The sequence below is a fragment of the Anomaloglossus baeobatrachus genome, chromosome 6 (genome assembly GCF_048569485.1).
Source record: "Anomaloglossus baeobatrachus isolate aAnoBae1 chromosome 6, aAnoBae1.hap1, whole genome shotgun sequence".
In the NCBI taxonomy this organism is placed as follows: Eukaryota; Metazoa; Chordata; class Amphibia; order Anura; family Aromobatidae; genus Anomaloglossus; species Anomaloglossus baeobatrachus.
In genome coordinates, this window is record NC_134358.1 from 541554034 (window position 1) to 541575555 (window position 21522).

The 21522-nt window shown below is 44.1% G+C and overlaps 1 protein-coding gene across 1 annotated transcript in view; it reads right to left on the bottom strand.

The window, feature by feature from the left end:
* FAM171A1 (family with sequence similarity 171 member A1) overlaps positions 1 to 21522 on the bottom strand; it is a 145318-nt gene that overhangs the window by 35741 nt on the left and 88055 nt on the right. Inside the window, exons 4-5 of the mRNA XM_075316836.1 lie at positions 4938 to 5096; positions 1232 to 1408 (exon numbers count right to left, since the gene is read on the bottom strand). Of these exons, the coding sequence (XP_075172951.1) occupies positions 1232 to 1408; positions 4938 to 5096 (336 nt within the window). The remainder of the gene's footprint in view (positions 1 to 1231; positions 1409 to 4937; positions 5097 to 21522) is intronic.

A 21522-nucleotide genomic window follows, 5' to 3' on the forward strand; every position in this document is an offset into this window, starting at 1 on the left:
CCAGAACAGAGCATTTCCATCCACCTGCTGCCACCGCCGGCACCGAGAGCAGCTGATCGGCGGGCTGCAGAGTGTCGGACCCTGGCCGATCAGACATTGATGATCTATCCTTTTATCCTAAGGACAGGCCATCAATGTAAAAGTAGTGGACAATCTCTTTTAAGGAGCTGTATGAGCGTTGTACAAGAAATCCAGGCTCTACTACTTGATAGTTGTCATGCATGGGTAATCAGCAGAAAGTGAGCGGCAGCCGCGGCTCTGACTTGCTGCTGATCACGTATATGTCCGAAGGCGGAGGGAGAGAGAAGCTGGCGGTGATTGGGTGCAGGCTCGCATGACATAAGCTCATGTGAGCCCAGCAATGCAAGGGCCGGCAACGCTGGAACAGCGCCAGCACGGGAAGTGGCTATAAATGTTTTTATCTTTATGGGACCAAACATGGAGAATGAGCAGGGTGTTGTCCTAGTAGTGGACAACCCCTGTAACAGGAATGACCTATTAAAATCATTTTAAATGCATTTTTTTTTATGTTAATTTTCCATACCAATACATTTTTCCACACCAATCATTAGGCTTAATAGACTCAGACTGCCTGTTATACAGAAGATTTTTCATCAGCTTCATTATCATCACAGTCAAGATTATAATGACCGATAACACTTTTACAACCATGCAGAATACAGGATCCACCTTTCACAATATGCGATGGTACATTTCACCTCCTGCAGCTCTAGAGTAGAATACAGCCTATAACTAACGATCAGTACCGGAATAGTGACATTGCTCAACTTAAAGGGGTACTCCCATCTCCAAGTTCCTATCCCAATATGTAGTAGGCATAATAATAATATTAGCAAATCCCTCCAATTAGAAACTTAGTATAGTTTTCTTGATATAGCCATGTCTCTTACCTCATGTGCAGGGTATTGCAGATTAGATATGAGTGGACGTAACCATGGATACCTAAGCTGCAATGCCTTGCACATGAGGTAAAAGATATGGCTATATCAGGAGATCTATACTGCATTTCGCAAATACATTGGAGGTATTTGCTAATATTATTACACCTACTACATATTGGGATAGGATCTTCTAAATGGGAATAGGATCTTCTAAATGGGAATACCCCTGTAAAAAAAATTTTTTAGGTTCACTTCCACTTTAAGTTTTCAGCACAGGAAACATAAAACAAACATAAAAATAATAAAAAGTATACAATAAGGCACCTTACCATGATATTGGTCAAATCTCCAGGCGGGCACATGTGCATGGAGTTTAAGGGTACTATGAGACGGCAGAGGAACTGTCACATGGATCGGGCCCTGAACCAATATGTCCGTTTTATCGCTGCTGAATAAATGGATGCTGACTGCGGTGACGGGGGTGAGGTCAAAGCGGCTGCGGTTCCCTGTGAAAAATACACACAAAGAGCTACATTAGTAATCCCGACCACACATCTGTGCACAGTACTCAGGCCAGTGTGAAATCTTTGGTGTCGGTCTGTTGGGATCCCGACACGTCATAGGCCGAAACTGCAGATTAAGCGGGAAAATGGTGACACATTTGGCGCACCTGCAGGCCGTTACCCTGAACCATACATGACACTTCGCTTGAACGCCTTGCCAAGTCTCGGCCGCACAATATGTCAGCTTCCTCACTCACTAAACTACTAAACATGCCCTCATTATTCGGAGCTTGGCCTGAACCCACTGGCACCTCCGTACTACATACAGCTCTTGCAAGGAACAATTTCCACATATCCGTCCCGGAGCTCGTAAAAAATTGCAACTGGAGCGGAATAACACTTTCTAATTTTCTTGGGACAGAGTCACTTTTCTTGAAAACAGACAAAACATTTTAACAATTTTTGTTAAATCAAAATTAATCTAAAAAAAATAGGCGTCCCATGCCCCCATGACAACACTTCTTGCACTGCGCTCTACAAATCATAGCTCTGGATGGAGATTATGCAGTCATGCATATCCATTCTAAAGAGGTTGATCGAAGAGAGAATACAGAAAGGAAGTGTTGTCATGTTGACAACCCTAGAAATTAGACCTATGCCTTTAGCTAATGATTAAATGTTTTGTAAATCATTAAAAAGTAAATCTGAAAGCAAGATCCAGACTCCATGGGCATGCAGGCCATAGAAAGCTGAATAAAATGATACCTTGATATCTGCTTTATGATGTTTTATTCTAGAGAAATCCATGTTTTTCCTGATATGTAAATGAACTGTTAAGATCTATGGGCCGGACATAGATCTCACTGAGAATCTGCCCCCAGAACTTATTTTATATTATATGGGTAGTGATGTGCGAACCTGGACTATAAAAGTCTGGATCCACGCGGATTCAAAAGAACCCGAGCACCGACCCAAGCTCCGGGACCGCTCGTTATCTTCATGCATATGCACTACTTTCCCCGCCCACTGGCAGTCACCACATCTATAATTGAAAGCAGTCAGACACGCTGTCACACAGGGTGGGGGCGCATCTGACTGCAACCAATCACAGACGCTGGGAGGTCACTCAGTTCAATGAGATCACCTGAGGTCAGGTCACCTGTGATCACAGGTGAAGGACAGTTGGAACCTCCAGCTGTGACCGCAAATAACCTGAGTGACATCACCGCTCCTGGCTGCAGCTCATTTTCTGCCTGAATCTTACAGCTGGCAGTCATGTTCTATGCCTGCACGCTGTCACTTCAGTAGGGCTGGAATCATCGTGGACCTCATGTGGATTACATCAGAACTGGGTGTTTTAAAGGGAAGGAGGACGGAGAAGGCCAAAAGAGGAGGCGCCACCACCGGAGACGCCCATATGACCCAACTCCACCGCAGCGATCGTTTAGATAAGTATTATAAAGTGATTTTTACGTTCTACACAGTGGCCTGGGCTCTTATATACAGCATGGTAGAATTCTGTATATAAGAGCCCACTGGTGATGGCCGCAGCTTATAGGCCCCAAATCTGCTCCCTTTAAGGTTCATAAAATGGGTGAAAGAGGGTGTTTTTTTTTTTTGTATTCTATTTCAAGTGAAGTATTCTTTTGGGGTTGTGTTTATTTCTTTTCACTTACAGATTAGTATTGGGGTGGGTCTCAAACGCCTCCCATTACTAATCTAGGGCTTAGTGGCAGCTGTGAGCTATTAACCCCTGATTACCCCGATTGCCACCGCTCCAGGGCAATTGGGATGAGTCGGGTAAAGTGCCAGGATTGTTGCATCTATTGAATGCAATAATCCTGGATGGCTGATATTTTTATGCTTGGTGGGCAATAAGCATGGGTCTCCCCAGCCTGAGAATACCAGTTCCCGGGTGTCTGCTTTATCATGGCTGGGTGGGGAAATTGCATGCCAGTTTTTTAAATTATTTATTTTTTAAAAAAAATCTAAAAGCGGTTCCTCTTACTTTGATACGCAGCCAAAATAAGTGCAGGGCTGGGGGCTGTAGCCATATGCTTTATCATAATATGTGGGGGACCATATGTCACAAACACACACACACACACACACACACACACACACACACACACACACACACACACACACACACACACACACACACACAGTGTGTGTCTCTAATTGAAAGCAGTCAGGCACACTGTCACACAGGGTGGGGACGTGTCTGACTGCAACCAGAGACACGGGGACTGCCGGTGGGCAGGGGAAGCAGTGCATACGTATGAGGTTAATGAGTGGCCACGGAAGTAGCGTTAGAGTCACGTGGGAGACTCGGCAAGTTTTATAACGTGCCTGCTACAATTCCCCTATCCCTTCTACCACCATTTTTAAGATCCTGATTCGGATCCCCACAGACTTATATGGGGACTGACATCCGGCTAGATGTCCGGGATCAATTCTGGGCCCAAACTAGGTTTGTTTTTTTTTGGGTATCTGCAAGTCCGCCCCACATTATATAAAATTAGTCATTACTAGTGTGAGACATGTAATGTCTGACAGTCTGAACTCACTGAAGAGCTGTGTGTGATTACGGCTAACACAGTACAGCAGAAGTGAACTTTGTCTGATTACAAACACATTTGCATCTACAATTGTCCTCATAGTGCTACAATGGTGTCCCTCATTATAGCCAAAACAGTACAGCAGAGCTGAAGCTTGTCTCATCACAAACAAATTTCCAGTTGTCATCTCACAGTACTGTCTGCTCTGCTGTACTGCCTGTGAGATGGAAACTGAACTGCTATGTGGACAAGTGCTCCTGCAAATGGTGTAATAGACTAAGTTCAGTTATGTTCTACTGTGTTCACCATCACACACAGATCTGCAGTGAGATCAGGAGTGTCAATCATTACATGGTTCTTATTTCATTTAAAATAAGATTTGGAAGCAGATTTTCAGGGAGATCTTTGTCCGGCCCACAGATCTTACAGCTCATGCATATAATGAAAAATGTGGATTAATCTGGAATAAGACATCGGATTGCAGATATCAAGGTATAATTTTATTCAACTTTTTCACGAACTGCATGCCCATATAGACTGCTTAGGAGTTGATTCTCTTTAATCCCTTTACAACCTAGGACGTACCTATACATCCTAGGTCGTGCCTGTCACTTTAATACGAGCCCGTATTATTTCTAGCACACGTTTGCGGATTTGAACAGCAGACCTGTGCAGCTTACAGGCACGAGTGGATCGGTGATCCACCCATGCCCGATAACCTGTTAGATCACGCTGTCAAACTCTGACACCGCGATCTGACACGCTCCAGTGGGGATCGTGCTGTTCCCCGCTGACGTCGGTGGCCCTGTGAAGCGATCAAGGGGCACAAAAGGTTCATGGAAAGTGATGAGTCCACTAAGTTTCTATTGAATTGCACAATCAGACTTAGTGGTTGAGGGGATACAAGAGTGAAGGCCACAATCTCATCACAGTTAACATACAGTTAATTAAAAGTTTGGCAAGCATCCTACCTGATGAGCTTCCATCGGTCCCTTGTAAATAAGGAAAACTTTCCACTTCTAAGGACGTGCTGGCAGCAGTCAAAAACGCGTTCAGATCTTTGTAGGTAGCATTTCCAGGAAGTTCCAGGGCACTTCTGGAAAAGTGCACCCGCGGCTGCAAGCGTGACCCTGTACGAAGCACAAACCGAAAACAATAGTCAGGTCAAATAATCTTGTACAGGTTTTCCGCAGGATAACAGAACTTCAAAATGGATTCCCTTACAGGAACGTAAAACACATTGTCTTTTTTCCTCTTTAAATCTGATTACTACAGCAAAAAAAAATAAAAATAGCCAAGTCTCCTTGGTCCCTTTTCTGGTACAAGATCAGGCCTTCAGCTTCTGGCTAAGGCTAAGTTCACACATCAGTTTTTTGCCATTAGGCACAATCCGGCGAAAAAACGAATGCAACGGATCCGTCGAAAAAACAGATCCGTTGCATCAGTTTTTTCCATCCGTTTCTTCCGTTTTTTTTTACGGATCCGTTTTGATACTGAGCATGCTCAGTTGAGAAAAAAAAACAAAAACAAAACGGAAACCGGCGCCGGATTTAGGCATATGATGGATGATGCCGGATCCTGCTGCCATTATAAAACACGCAGTACGGCGCTGGATCTGGCGCGATCAATTTTTTTCACCGGAGATAAACGTGCACTTCAATGTTCCATTCGGCCACTGGACAAGCAAATTTTGCCGGATCTGGCGAAAGCCGGATGAAAACGCAAGGACATCCGTGGCTAATAGAAGTTTATGGGGGAAAAAACGCATCCAGCGGCAACAGACGCCGGATGTGTTTTTCCATGTTTTTGCCGGATTGCGCTTGATGGCCAAAAACTGATGTGTGAACACAGCCTAAGAGGGAACTAAGGCTGCTTTCACACATCCGTTTATCCACCGGATCCGTTGCCAAAAAACTGATCAGTTGCATCAGTTTTTTGATGGATCTGTTGTGATCGCCGGATCCGTTTTTTTTGCCGCATTACGCCGGATCCGGAGTCCATAGGCTTCCATTATAAAACACGCCGTACGGCGCTGGATCCGGCACGATACGGTTTTTCGCTGGAGACAAAAAATGTTCCCCTCAGCGTTCCATCCGGCCGCTGGACAAGCAAATTCCGGCGAAAGCCGGATGGAACCCAAGGCCATCCAGCACAATCCGGCGATAATAAAAGTCTAAGGGGGAAAAAACGGATTCGGCGGCAACAGATGCCGGATTCGTTTTTCAGATTTTTGCCGGATTGTGCCTGATGGCGAAAAAACTGATGTGTGAAAGCAGCCTAAGTCCTGCCAGAAAACTCAACTTTGGCAAAGGCTTTTTAGGGATTGATCACATATGGCTGTGTATAAGCAGAAAGTCCAGTTCCAATGATTTGCGGCCCTAGTAAAAACCTGAAGCCAGTAGGCGATTTATCCTTCGAAAAAAGTCACAAATGGCTTTGTTAATCATCACCAAGTTACATTTGCATGAAGGAGGGGATGCAGCTGTCAAGCGGTGACATTCCTCATCTCAGAGGTGACATTCCTCATCTCAGCCTGCATTAGTAATCAGATTTTTCTAAAAAAAAAAGTACATTTAGGTAAAGAATCCTTTTTAGCATAAACCATCTTTTTAATTCTGGCCTCATGTATGTAAAACAACGGATATTCATCAGCTCATTAGACATCAACAGCCACGATACTTCTTAACTTCATCCATTTATGTCAAATGCTCAATGGAAAGAATCAAATTGTCTCTCCAGTAAAGGAGACAAACTCTAGCACAGCGCCACCTATTGGAAGTAGCGATCCTAAAAGTCACAAGTGGATTTTCGACAATCCTTTGCAATATGACTCAGGATATATAAGCCAGATCAGAATCCCAATTTGCAGACACGGTGTTTCGGGGTGCTTGCCCCTCGTCAGTGCAAAGTATGGGGGTGTCTGATCTGGCTCATGAGAAAGCTATGTGGGGACCACGGGGGAACACTATTCTCCTTAAGGAGACTTTGCAAGCCAGTCTGGCTGCCAGGTAAGGGGACTTATAGCTGCAATGCCCCTCTGGGAAATATTCAAATTGTCTCTCCAGTAAAGGAGACAAACTCTAGCACAGCGCCACCTATTGGAAGTAGCGATCCTAAAAGTCACAAGTGGATTTTCGACAATCCTTTGCAATATGACTCAGGATATATAAGCCAGATCAGAATCCCAATTTGCAGACACGGTGTTTCGGGGTGCTTGCCCCTCGTCAGTGCAAAGTATGGGGGTGTCTGATCTGGCTCATGAGAAAGCTATGTGGGGACCACGGGGGAACACTATTCTCCTTAAGGAGACTTTGCAAGCCAGTCTGGCTGCCAGGTAAGGGGACTTATAGCTGCAATGCCCCTCTGGGAAATATTCAAATTGTCTCTCCAGTAAAGGAGACAAACTCTAGCACAGCGTCAATGGAAAGAAGGTTCTCCATTACGGTTACTGCCCAGAATTCAAAGCTCAATTTGGAAAAGATACAAGGAATAATGGAAGAAATCACTTAGAGGATCCATCAGCTCTCCACACAAATCTATGGCATCTTAACATAACTATTTTTAAGTAATTTTCCAGAAGAAGTTGTCCTGTGTGTACATGAGCAACAGTATCTTGGGAAAACTTCAGGATATAAGACACATAATGGCCAGTCTCCCCTCTCTGAAGGCTCTCTCTCAATTTACAATCGAGTCTAAGCTAGTGGATGGAGAGTAGCTGCTAAGATGTCTTCCATACATAGATATGAGGGACTCCTGCTCTTAGTTTGCACACAGGCAGAAGCGGAATGGAAGAAATTATACAGCAATAATGAGCAGTGAAGATATGAATACAGCTTTGGGGGTGAGGTAAAAGACTTGTTAGAAATCTCAGGACAATCAGTTTTTTATTATTATTATAGCGCCATCACTTCCAAGGCGCTTTACATGTGAAAGGGGTGTACATAATAGGGACAAGTACAATAATCATAAACAGTACAAGACACAGACAGGTACAGGAGGATAGAGGTCCCTGCCCGCGAAGGCTCACAGTCTACAAGATTTCTGTCTGTTTCCTCACCTTGTTCCTTTTCTACCTCTCCTTTACACAGAGTATAATGGGAGATGTAACTTTACACCCCACTGTGCTGGCAGTTCATCTTGTCTTAAGCAACTCGGAGTTGACCTGTATTTCCCCCCCCCCCCCCCGATTGGATCCCAAGTTCAGGATTGGGGGGGGGGGGGGGAATGGCTGATGAATGGAGAAAATTTGCTGATAAGATATTACAGTTTCTTATATTCGTCCGTTTTGATTGATTTTTGATTTTGTTCAAAGTTTGTCAGTTCCCTTTTAAAGTCCCAGAATCACATATGAAAGTTGGCCAATATACCGATTTCGGCATGACCGTCTAACTAGATGGGGTCTAGTCAGCCGGTCCACTCTCGCCAGGGAAGGGAAGAATCGAATCATTGGAATTTCAATAGCTAATTCTTTTGTTTTCATAGGAAATAAGTTGGTGTCAGGACACCCCCCCGCTTTCTCATCTGTCCCCACTAAAAAAAACCATGAATGCTCAGCATGAACGCCCATGTGTGTGGGGCAATTAGGGAACTGTCTCTCTGCTTGAGAACAGTTTTGTGCCAAATCTGTATTATTCCTCTTGGAAACGTAAAAATAAATTGACAACTGGGTGTCGCAATTTCACTGACCATTGTGGAATATCCTGTACCCTATTTAGGTACCAAACTTAAGGCTGGGGCCACACGAGAGTATGGCATGTGATGCAAGAGCATCGGAAGCGATATGCTAATGACTCTCGGCTCCTGCTCTGCTGCAAGTGTGAGCCGAGAGTCATTATACTGTGATCCGATCCTGCGATTGGATCACAGCTGCGGAGGAGAGGGGGTATTGATCTCCCTATCTCCTCCATTATCAGCTGATGCGTATATCGCACTGCACTTCGGTGTCATCCGAGTGCAATGTGAGTGAATACGGATCGGATTACACCCTCAGCATGCTGCGACTGTTTTCTCAGTTCGATTAGGGTTGAGAGAAAAAAAAAATTGCAGATGGGAACAGCCGCAAAGAGTATCACGGGTCCGAGTGTAAAACATTTAAAAAAAAAAACAAAAAAAAACATCGCATTCCACTTGGCCCGTTTTACTCGCCATGTGTCCTTAACCCTAGAAGGGGAATGGTAAAGCTCAATTGTCAATTTGTATTTTTTTTCTTGAGGAATCAGAGAAGTTGCACAATTCAAGAGGTATTAACCCCATAGCGACGGCCTAACGTCTCAAGACGTCGGAAAAACAGGGTACTTATTCTGTTCCGACGTCTTGAGACGTCAGGCCGGAAAAACCCTGTAGCGCCCCCCAGTGACGAAAAATCTCGGGGGTTTCAGCTACCGGGGGTAGCTGAGACCCCCCAGATTATGAATCGGGGTGTTTTGTATGCACCCCGTTAATGCGATCGCCGGTATACACCGTATACCGGCGACAACATAAAAAAAAAAAAAATGGCTGGTAAAATTTATTTATTTCTCATCTGACGTGATCAAACATGTCAGATGAGAAATAAATGTGAGCCCTTAGTGCCCCCAAAGCCCCCGGTACCGGAGAAATCCATCCAACCCCCCCCCCCCTCCGGAAAATCCAAGATGGCGCCGACGCGCGCTGAAAACTCCCGCCGCCGCCGCCTCTGCATTCATTTCCCTCCGATCTGAAATGATCAAACATTTCAGATCGGAGGGAAATGTCCCCCTCCTGACCTCTCCTCCGGTACACCGGAGCTCTTTGGTCCCTGGAGCCCCCTCCAGTTCTTCAGAGCCCCCCTCCGGAGCGTGCCGGATGGCGCCGACGCGCGCTGAAAACTGCCGCCGCCGGCTCTGCATTCATTTCCCTCCGATCTGAAATGATCAAACATTTCAGATCGGAGGGAAATGTCCTCCCCCTGACCCCTCCTCCGGTCCACCGGAGCCCTCTGGTCACCGGAGCCCCCTCCGGGTCTCCAGAGCCACCCCCCCTCCCCCGCATTCATTCTGCTCTTTCTGCCGCATGTGACACGTCACATGCGGCAGAAAGGTGTCCCCAGGTCCCCCCAGGTCCCACTAGGTCACCCCCGTCACCCCCCCCCAGCCCCCGAGCCCCCGGTCATACGTTACCTGTCTGGTGATCCGTCCCGCGATCACGCCGCCTCCTTCTTGAATGCTGACGGCGCATGCGCAGACAGCGGCTGTCAGCTGGATTCCTCCCCCGGTCCACAGTGGAGCAGCCTGTGCATCAGCGACGTCAGTCTTGCAGGGACGCTGACGTCGCTGATGCACAGGCTGCTCCACTGTGGACCGGGGGAGAGTGAGTGCAGTAATCAGCAGTCTCTCCATGTGAGGAGTGTGGTCCTCACATGGAGAGACTGCTGTTCCAGAAAATGGGGGGTACGTTCTGTGAGCGTGCCCCTCATATTCTGGAATGAGGTTACTGCAGGTCACTCTGCCCTAAGTTGGACCGGGGCAGTGTGAGTGCAGTATTCTCAGATTACTGCACCCACACTGCTCATGGAGAGCTTGCTCTTCCAGAAAATGGGGGATACGTTCCCTGAACGTGCCCCCCATATTCTAGAAGATCCAGAGTCGGCGTGGGACCTCACGGATTACAGCGGATTACAGCGACCGTAATTTCTTTATTTTCAATAAATTGGGGAAAGAGGAATGTTTCGGGGAGTTTTTTTTTCAAATAAATTTTTTTTTTGTCTTTTTTTTTTGTCTATTACTTGACTGGGTTAGTGATGTCGGGTATCTGTTTAGATGCCGTGACATCACTAACCCCAGGGCTTGATGCCAGGTGACATTACAGCTGGTATCAACCCCATATATTACCCCGTCTGCCACCGCACCAGGGCGCGGGATGAGCTGGGGCGAAGCGCCAGGATTGGCGCATCTAATGGATGCGCCACTTCTGGGGCGGCTGCGGCCTGCTATTTTTAGGCTGGGAAGAGTCCAATAACCATGGCTCTTCCCACCCTGAGAATACCAGACCCCAGCTGTTCGCTTCACCTTGGCTGGTGATCTAATTTGGGGGGGACCCCACGTTTTTTTTTTTTTTTTAAAAAACGCCTGGGGAGCCCTCCAAATTGATCACCAGACAAGGTGAAGCTGTCAGCTGTGGTTTGCAGGCTACAGCTGTCTGCTTTACCCTAGCTGGCTATCAAAAATGGGGGGGACCCCACGTCGTTTATTTTAATTATTATTTTTTTGGGGGGCTAAATACAAGGCTAGGCACCCTTTAGTGCCACATGAAAGGCACTAAAGGGCGCCAGCTTAGAATATGCAGGGGGTGGGACGTTATATATGTTTGACATGTATCCATTCATCCATTGTAGCATTTTAGGCTGTGCGCCCACAATCGGGATTTGCAGCGTTTTGGGCGCAGAGTGTTTTCCCTGCGTCCATAACGCTGCATTGTGCAGTAGAAGCACAGTGGAAGGATTTTTAGAAATCCCATGCCCAATGTGCTTGCCCAATGTGCTTCTTTTCTCCGCCACATAAACTGACCTGTGGCGCAGCTTCCCGAGCCTCAGCATGTCAATTTATGCTGCGGAGATGAGTGTTCTCTGCAGGTAGCATAGAGCTCCACAGCGGCCTGAACCCAAATCGTGGGCATGGGCAGCTGCGTTCTCCCGTGGACAACACTCACATCTCTGCAGGAGGCTGACACTGTGTACTAGACGCCGTGTCGCTGGCTCATGGCCACATAGCCTAAAAGTGAGACATTGGTTGCTACAGCAACATTTTTGTGAAGTACCTGTGGATTCAAAATGCTTATTATACTCCTGAATAAAATCCAGTTTCCAAAATGGGGTCACTTGTGGGGGTTTCTAATGTATAGGTACCCAAGGGGCCCTGCAAATGTGACATGGTGCCCGCAATTTATTTCAACTTTTCCAGAATTCAAATGGTGCTGCTTCCATTCCAAGCCCTCCCATTTATCCAAACAGAGGTTTTTGGCCACATGTGGGGTATCCCTGTGCTCATAAGACATTGGATAACAACCTGTTGGGTCCACGGTTTGTTGTTGTCTCTTGAAAAAGTGAGAAATTTGATGCTGAAGCAACATTTTTGTGAAAAAAATGAAAATTTTCAATATGGCAACCTAAGCTTATCAAATTCTGTGAAGTATTCGTGGATTCATACTGCTCACTATACACCTAGATAAAAGCCTTGAGGTGTCTTGTTTCCAGAATGGAGTCACTTGTGGGGGACCTCCACTGTTTAGGCACCTCAGGGGCTCTCCAAATGCAACCTGGCGTCCGCTATTGATTCCAGCCAATTTTGCAGTCAAATGGCACTCCTTCCCTTCCGAGCCCTGCCATGCGCCCAAACAGTTGATTTCCACCACATATAAGGTATCGCCAAACTCAGGAGAAATTGCACAATAAATGTTATGCTGAATTTTTTCCTTTTACTCTTGTAAAAAAAAAAGCTACCTGGTTGAAATAACAATTTTGTGGTAAAATTTTTTTATTTTTTTTTCATGGCTCAACGTTATAAAATTCTGTGAAGCACCTAGGGGTTCAGGGTACTCACCAAACATCTAGATAAATTCCTTGAGGGGCCTAGTTTCCAAAATGGGGTCACTTGTGTGGGGTTTCTGCTGTTTAGGTACCTTAGGGGTCCTCCAAATGTGACATGGTGCCCGCAATCTTTTTCAGCCAAATTTCCTTTCCAAAATTCAAATATTGCTCCTTTCGTTCCAAGCCCTCCCATTTGTCCAAACAAAGGTTTCAGACCACATGTGAGGTATCACCGCGCTCATAAAAAAGTGGTTAACAAACCTTGAGGTCAAATTTTTGGAATTACCTCTTGAAAAAGTGAGAAAATTGATGCTAAAGCAACATTTTTGAGAAAATTATTAAAATTTTCAATATGACAACGTAACGTTAACAAAATCTGTGAAGTACCTGTGGATCTAAAATGCTCACTATACCCCTAGATAGAAGCCTTGAGGGGTCTAGTTTCCAAAATGGTGTCACTTGTGAGGGGTTTCTTCTGTTTAGGTACCTTAGCGGACCTGTAAATGCAACATGGTGCTCGCAATCTATTTCAGCCAAATTTGCTTTCCAAAATTCAAATATTGCTCCTTCTGTTCCGAGCCCTCCCATTTGTCCAAACAGAGGTTTCTGACCACATGTGGGGTATCGGCGCACTCATAAGAAAGTGGGGAACAAGTTTTGGGGTCCATTTTGTTGTGTTAGTTCTTCTAAAAGTGAATAAATTTGGGTTAGAGCAACATTTTTAGGTAAAATTTAATTTTTGCTTTTTTTCATTCCACATTGCTTTTGTTCATGTGAAGCACCTGAAGGGTTAATAAACTTCTTGAATGTGGTTTTGAGTACTTTGGGGGGTGCAGTTTTTAGAATGGTGTCACTTTTGGGTATTTTCTGTCATCTAGGCCTATTGAAGTCACTTCAAATGTGATGTGGTCCCTAAAAAAATGGTTTTGTAAATTTTGATGTAAAAATGAGAAATCGCTGATAAACTTTGAACCCCTCTAACTTCCTAACAAAAAAAAATTTTGTTTCCAAAATTGTGCTGATGTAAAGTAGACATGTGGGAAATGTTATTTATTAACTATTTTGTGTCACAGAAATCTCTGGTTTAACGGTATAAAAATTCAAAAGTTGAAAATTGCTAAATTTTCAAAATTTTTGCCAATATTCAATTTTTTTCTTCAATAAATGCAAAAAATATTGTCCTAAATTTGGTACTAACATGAAGTCCAATATGTGACGAAAAAACAATCTCAGAATCACCGGGATCCGTTGAAGCGTTCCAGAGTTATAACCTCATGAAGTGACACTGGTCAGAATTGCAAAATTTGGTCTGGTCATTAAGGTGAAAATTTGCTCCGTCACTAAGGGGTTAAAAAATAAATAAATAAATAAAAATAAATATATAAAATAAGTAAAAAAAACCCCAACAAAACAGCATTTCAGACAGACCAAACTAAGAAAAAGTAATGTGCAAAAACAATCATCAAGAAGGGAAGAAAGCAGCACAGGAATGCGTTCCTTAAAAAGATGATATGCACATTATCCGGATAATTGTGACCACGCACACGCTGTTTCAATGGCAAAAGGTCAAGTAGTAAAAATGCTTTCTTCAATTACTCTTTATTTTCAATCAAATACTTGTTTTTCTTACAATAGCTTTACTGTAAATCTACCGGGGTAACGGGGTCTCGGGGCTTCCTCCACGACCTTGGAGACATAAGGGGGTCTCCATCCGAAACATCAAGGCTGGTAATATCACAAGAAGTTTTTCACAATATATAGGCCAAACGACAAACATTTCATGAGGGTTACACCTTGAATCATTAATCCATTTGAAGGGGGTTCTTTATGATTTTGCTACACACTCCGAAATTTTCCAAGACACTAGTCAAAGTAAATGTAATGTAAACACTTATCTTGGTGGCTGCCACCTCGCAGGAACAATAGGGGTTCCCCAATAGCCCTGAAGTTTCCGCCAACCTTACTTGGGCTTTCCCCAATAACGCAAGCTTAAATGTCGGTGCACCCGCTAAAGACGCCATTGAAGCTTTTTTTTTGCAGATTCTGCCTGATGGATGGTCAGGTCTAGGGATGATCGAATACCTCAAATATTCGGCTATGCCCATATTCGACGAATAGGTCGACTATTTGAGTATATTCGATGCGCAATGTAAGTCTACGGGAAACCCAAATAGTTGCCGAATAGCAACTATTCGGGCTTCCCATAGACTTACATTGCGCATCGAATATTCGTTCAGCGGCAGCCTATTCGTTGAATATTCGCGAAGCTGAATATTGCCGAATATTTGTGATATTCGATCATCCCTAGTCAGGTCCCTTCTTTTAGCTGCTCTGCAGTTATCGAAACCTAAAGCGGTTAAACTAAAATAGTAGAATATGCCCCAAACTTTATGCTGTTATGTCAAAAGGCTGCAGTGCATAGTACAGGGGAGAAAAAAAAAACCCAAAAACTTTAAAAACCTCAACCTAATCAAGACTCCATAAAAAAAAAAAATAAAATAAAAAAATAAATAATTTCCTTAAAAAGGATCAGTTTTGGAAAACTATTCTTGCCCAAGAATGATTTCTGTTGAGGTTTGCATTGCAAAAGGAAATTATGACGAAGAGGAGTCAATCCAAAATAAGTATAATTTATTATTATTATTATTATTAATAATTTATAATAATATAGTCACAACCCAACTGGTCACTACTGCCATCTCCGCCACTTTTCAATTCCAATAGTTTTGCAAATATCTAATTGTAGACAAAGGCATGTGGGAAGTAAAAACGTATTTTTAGGAAAGGAGGTGTGTCCCAGACTTTGATTTGGTAAATTTTTTTGACACAAACATAAGTTTTCTATACAGTCTAAGGGTCTCCTTCACACATTCGTGCCTCCGGTATGTGTGGTGTCCGTTTTCACACGTACCGGAGACATGGACACTTGTAGACGCATTAAAATCACTGGGTTTGTGCACATGTCTGTGTTTTGATATGGACCATGTGTCCGTGTGGCGCGCGCAGTGTCTGTGTGCTCCACGTGGCGACATGTCTGTTTTCTGCCAGCAGCACAGGCGACACATCGACCGCACACTGATGTGATCCGTGTGACACATACTGGAGAAAACAGAGGTCACACAAAAATAAAGAATTTTTATACTTACCAGTCTCTGGTGATGCTGTTGCTTTTGGGCCTGCTCATTAAGTTCATGCATATTCACTGCACTCACCATGGATCTGGAAGCAACAGCAGAAGCGGAGACCGGTAAGTATATCAGCTCATACTGTCCGTGAGCTTTCAGGTGGTCACACGGAACACACACACACACACACATACACACACACAGTGCAAAATGTCCATGTTTTCGGGCTGCAGATCCTTTTATTGTTCAAGAGCTAAGCCACACCCTAGAAGAAATGTTTGGCACTGGCTCCCAGAGAGAACCATAAAGCTGGGTGATCGGCTGAACCATCATTCGGCCAACAGTACTCTAAAAAAGGTGCATGTGGTGCTTTACTCTTCCGCTTCTCCCCACTGCACTCCCATTGCCCAGAAAATTCAGTTTAAAAATAAAAATATGAACAATGACTTCAGTCCTCTCCATACATCTCATGTAATTTACACCCACTCAATCTCCAGTCCTCACAAGAACGTTTTTGCTCCCCTCTTATGCCCTCCTTATCCAACTGTCTCCTCTAGGTCTCCAAGCATCCCCTATATTTTAGAACTCGCTACCCCAACCACACTGAACCTGACATCCCATCTCTTCAAGGAGGACTACAAATCACGCACCGTGCCATAATCAGCAGCTTCTACCAATCTTCGCCCTTCCCTGTAGAATTTGACCCCTCAGGGGCGGGGTCCTCATTGTACAGATCTGTCACTTGGCCTGATTTAGTTCCATTTGTTTTGTAACTTGTTCGCATTACCAAGTGATTGTTTTATCAACTAAACCCTGTTTTGTATTTAGAGACTTTGAGGTTGTCTCAGCTTGTTAAAAATTGTAACTTTGAAATTCATCACATATTAAAAAATACTCTCCATGAACCCAAAATACTACAGTTTACTGTTCATTTGGCCACCTCTATAATCCATCATAGCTAGGCAAGGAGTGTGCACTTGCATGCTGTTTGCTTCTGAGTCTGCAGGCGCTGCTCTAAAAATCAGACCATAGATTCTCAATGGGATTTAGGTCTGGATTGTGACTGGGCCATTCACACACACGAATATGGTTTGATTTAGACCATCTACTCTTGAAGGTAATCCCAAGCAACAGTCTGAATCTTCTCCTCAATTATTACCCTGTACTTAGCTCAATCCATCCATCCTCACACAACTCTAACTAGCTTCCCTGTCTCTGCTGAAGAAAAGCCTCCACACAGCATGATGCTGCCACCACCAAGTGTGACTGTGGGGATGGTGTTTTCAGGGTGATATTCAGTGTTAGTTTTCCATAGTCACAAATAGTGTTTGCATATTTAGCCCAAAAAATTCTACTTTGGTCTCATCTGACCAAAGCACCTCTTTCCATTTGCTCACTGTGTGCCCTATTTGGCTTTTTGAAAACTGCAAACAAGACTTCTTATGACTAGCTTATAAAATGTCTTCTTTCCATTCATCCGTAAAGACCAGATTTGTGGAGTATTCGACTAAGGGGGCGGGTCGTGCGGCGTCACAGCGACGTCACACGGCAGGCGGCCAATAGAAGCGGAGGGGCGGGAAATGAGCGGGACGTAAACATCCCACCCACCTTCCTTCCTTCCTCATTGCAGCCGGGACGCAGGTAAGGAGATGTTGCTCGCTCCTGCGGCTTCACACACAGCGATGTGTGCTGCCGCAGGAGCGAGGTACAACATCGTATCTCCTATTGGTGCAACATTATGAAAATGCCCGACACTACACCGATCATACAATTTCGACACGTTTGCGCTCGTTAATCGTAGTAAAAACGATTCACATACTCAGATGACGACAACGACGCCGGATGTGCGTCACTTTCGATTTAACCCCACAGACATCGCAGCTGTGATGTCGTAGTGTACAAAGTACCCCTAATAGTTGTCCTGTGGACCGATTCTCCGCCCCCGAACTGTGGATCTCTGCGGCTCCTCCGGACTGACCATAGACCTCTTGGCTGCTTCTCTAATTAGTGCTCTCCTTGTTGGGATGTCAGTTTAGATGGATGGTCATGTATTGATAGGTTTGCAGTTGTGCCATATGTCTTCTAGTTTTGGATGATGGACTGAACAATGCTCCTTGACATGTTCAGAGCCTTTTTTTTTTTTAAATAACCTAACCCTGCTTAAGGCCATGTGAACACTGAGTATTTGGTGCGATTTTTAACTCAATATATCTGCACCAAAACGAGGAATGGAACAATCAGAGGAAAGGTCTAATAGAAACTCGTGTACCAGGTCTGCTTTATTTTTTTACCTATCACTGGTTGTGGCTTACAAATATGGAGGTAAACAACACACCAAATACTCAACACGTGCACATTGGCTTACTTTTGTCCACAACAAACTAGGCCTGCCTTTAGTGTGTGGAGTCAGGCTGTGTCTGACAGCCAGTTCCCCACAGCTGCACAGTCTCGTGCTAACTGATTGCACTGCATTGATGTTTTAGATAGTCAGGGCAGGCTAATGTGTGGACTGCCCAGATGTACAAAAGTGTATGAGTAGTCCAGAAGTAGTTAACACTAGAAGTCCCAGAGAGGGGTCATTTAACATTTCTACCTTTGGAACCCAGAGAGTTCGAAATTTCTGGGACTTCTAGTATTAAAAGGGGTTGTAAGAGTAGTAGACAACCCCTTTAACTATTTCTGGACTACTCAGACTTTTGTACGTCTGGGCAGTCCACACATTAACCTGCCCCGACTATCTAAAACATCAATGCAGTGTAATCAGTCTCCATTGGAAAATAACACCTCTGGTGCCAACGCAGTCCAAGTGGAGTCGGCACTAGCTCTCCCGGGGCTCATGTGACCTAGTTATGTCATGAGATCCCTGCGACAGATCAGCTGCCACTACACTGTCCCCTTTTTCAGATGTAATTGACATCTGGAGTAAAATAAAGCTGGTCTCATCTCTCACATCTTCGGGTGTCTGATTTTTCTGAAGGTAGGGACAGAGAAGAGGCCACAGGGATCGCGTGACAGTGTTATGTGAGCCCCGGGAGAGGCAGTGCTGACACAGATGGAACGGCGTAAGCACTGAATGGGAGTATAGATGTTATTTTACTTGGAGGAAACATACTGATTGAAAAGAGTGTCCAAGTAGTGGGCAACTGCTTTAAGGGTGTTCTAGAAGAAATGATCATTATTACACTTTTATATACAAGGTACATACAATCCCAGATACACTTTGCAGTGGATTTGTGAAAATCTCAACACTAGCACGGCTTGTGGTCCACCTGGACAACTCTTTAAAGTTCACGTCTGGGGAATCAAAACCACAAACCACACATTTATGACCATAAAGCCCAAGCCAAGTAGACAAAAAAAAAAGCCACAAATTATCTCGCTCCCGTCACGCTGGTCTTTCCCAAACAAATGAGATTTTATAGGCGATTCTAATTGACCTCTAGAAATAGATTTCTAGAAGGTTTTAAAAAAAATAAATCCAAAACTCTTGTCCGTGCAGTGTAGCAGCCGCCATATAAACTATGCCCTGCAACGATACTCCTGGGCAATAAAACATGCACCGAAACAAGGCGGCTCCGGGACAGACTTTTAGCCTGTAAAACACATCACCATTAAGTAGCAGGCAGGATTCCCAGACGACTTCTAGCCGTCTCGTCGGAGTGAATACCTTATAACACCCCCTCCGTGGTACCGCCGGGCTTTTATTACAGACGGGCACTGTGCGCTTAACATGTGGTTCTCATTAGTACAAAACAGTATACGATGCCTTCCAGGTCAAGCAGCTACAAACTTCCCAGGAAATTGGCGCAGCTCGTGATTAGCCGACTATTGGCACATGATATACACACGCTTTTAATAAAAATGTGCCATTTTGAAAAGAAAAAAAAACAAAACCTTACCAATGTAGCATTTCTCACGGGCAATATCATCATACAATTAATGGATTTCTCATAAGTAATGACCGTATATCGCATACAACCTGCTTGGAAAATCCAAATTTTGACATTAATTTGGAAAATATAAGAATTGATAACTGCTTACATAGCAATCTAATATATAAAGCTGAGTATGTATGTGTGTATATATGTACAGTTTGTATTTATGTACAGCATGTATGTCCGCTAAAAGTATCAGCATCGTCGCATTTACAATTACAACATTTTGCACAGACGCCTCATGTGACTCAGGAAACGTCAGAGACTATGTTTTGGCGAGAAAATGTAACCCCACGCTTTACAGTTACTCTCCAAAAAATCTGCCTCTATTAAAGTTAATGGAGCTGCGAGCTACAGGTTATTAATAGGAGCTGTAATTGGTTGCTATAGGCAACGAATGACATTCTTAGTATAAGAAGCTCATGTGTGAGGTAATAAGATGTCGGTGGGGAGACAGAGATAGACGGACAAAGAGACAGACAGAGGCTATCGCACAGACAGACGGACAAAAAGAGACAGGGAGACATGAATAGAGACAGAAAGAGAGTTACTATCTTGGCAACGCCCGGGTACTACAGCTAGTTGCTTTATATAAATGCTTCTGTCTGGATGACTACGGGACCTATAGAAATCAAGATGGCCGGCCCCCAGTACATTTCAGTAGGGAACAGCTTGGGGAGGAATTTATTTCACCATAAGCCTGCCGGAGTAAGGTGCACCAAATTTATTAAGACAAACATGGCTCCTAATAAATTGGGCTATCAGTGTGCCAGAAAAATTAAACCTACGCCAGTAGTGAACTGACATAGTTTCCAGTAAAGAATTCTGGGGAAGCACAAAAAAGGGAAAAATTCTCGTGCACCAAATTTTGGGACTTTTTGCTACCAGAAAACTGTCAAAGAGGAATGATACCTTCACCTTTTCCTAGTCTGAGAATTGGAGACAGAGGGTTGAGTTCTCCTGACAAGGATTGTTGAAGGGGTAGACATATCATTGGTGCAACACAGAGGCCCAAGAGGTCATTGGTGCAACACAGAGGCCCAAGAGGTAAGGGAGCCCATTTCTATCTCCAAACCATGTGGAATTGTGTATTGTGATGAGTGATGATCTAAAAAAAGGAGAGAACACTGTAGTTTGACAATAAATTACTTCACCCAACCACTAACCATAAGTGAAAATACGTACTTACCTGTAATATTTTTTTCCGAACCCATGACGGCACCACGATATAAGGGTGCAGCCATAGGGTGAGGGAAAAATACGCAATTCCTTACCGGTTATAGTGTTTTTTTTTCCCAACCCATGACGGCACCACGATATAAGGGTACAGTCATAGGGTGAGGGAAAAATATGTAATTACTTACCCTTATATTGTGGTGCCGTCATAGGGTGAAGGGGGGTGGGGGGCGGGGAGAAAGATTTTGTGTTATTCATATTTTCTGAAAAAAGGACAAAAAAAAAATAAATCTACTGGGGTATGTAAACTTTTGAGCACAACTGTAGAAAAATAATATAATTAAATAACCAAAAGGAGATTCACATGATGGTCCTGTATTGAGCCCGTTGTCACATGGAACAGGCCATTCACAGTTTTGCTGTACTTTGAGACGTTGCATTTCCATCAGACTCGTGATATTTCCTGGGGGGAAAGCAGACCTATTCCTTATTTCTGCCTCTCTGTATCAGAAGGCTGGCAGAAGGCTGCGAATAATAAAAAAAAAAAAAAAAAGGGAGTTTTATTTTTGCACTGACCTCAAAATAACATCTCGGGGAAAAGCGTCCAGATGTACTGCAGCCAAAAGGCTTAGAGCCGGTTACAGCATGGGCCTGAAACGCGTCAGGGATGGACATATGGTAATCCCATCAATAAGCACAATGTCAATTCAGCACAGAGCGCTTCTCTCTAATCACAAGCTTTTCGTGTGGGCAAATCTAGCGGGTCAACGATGTAAAA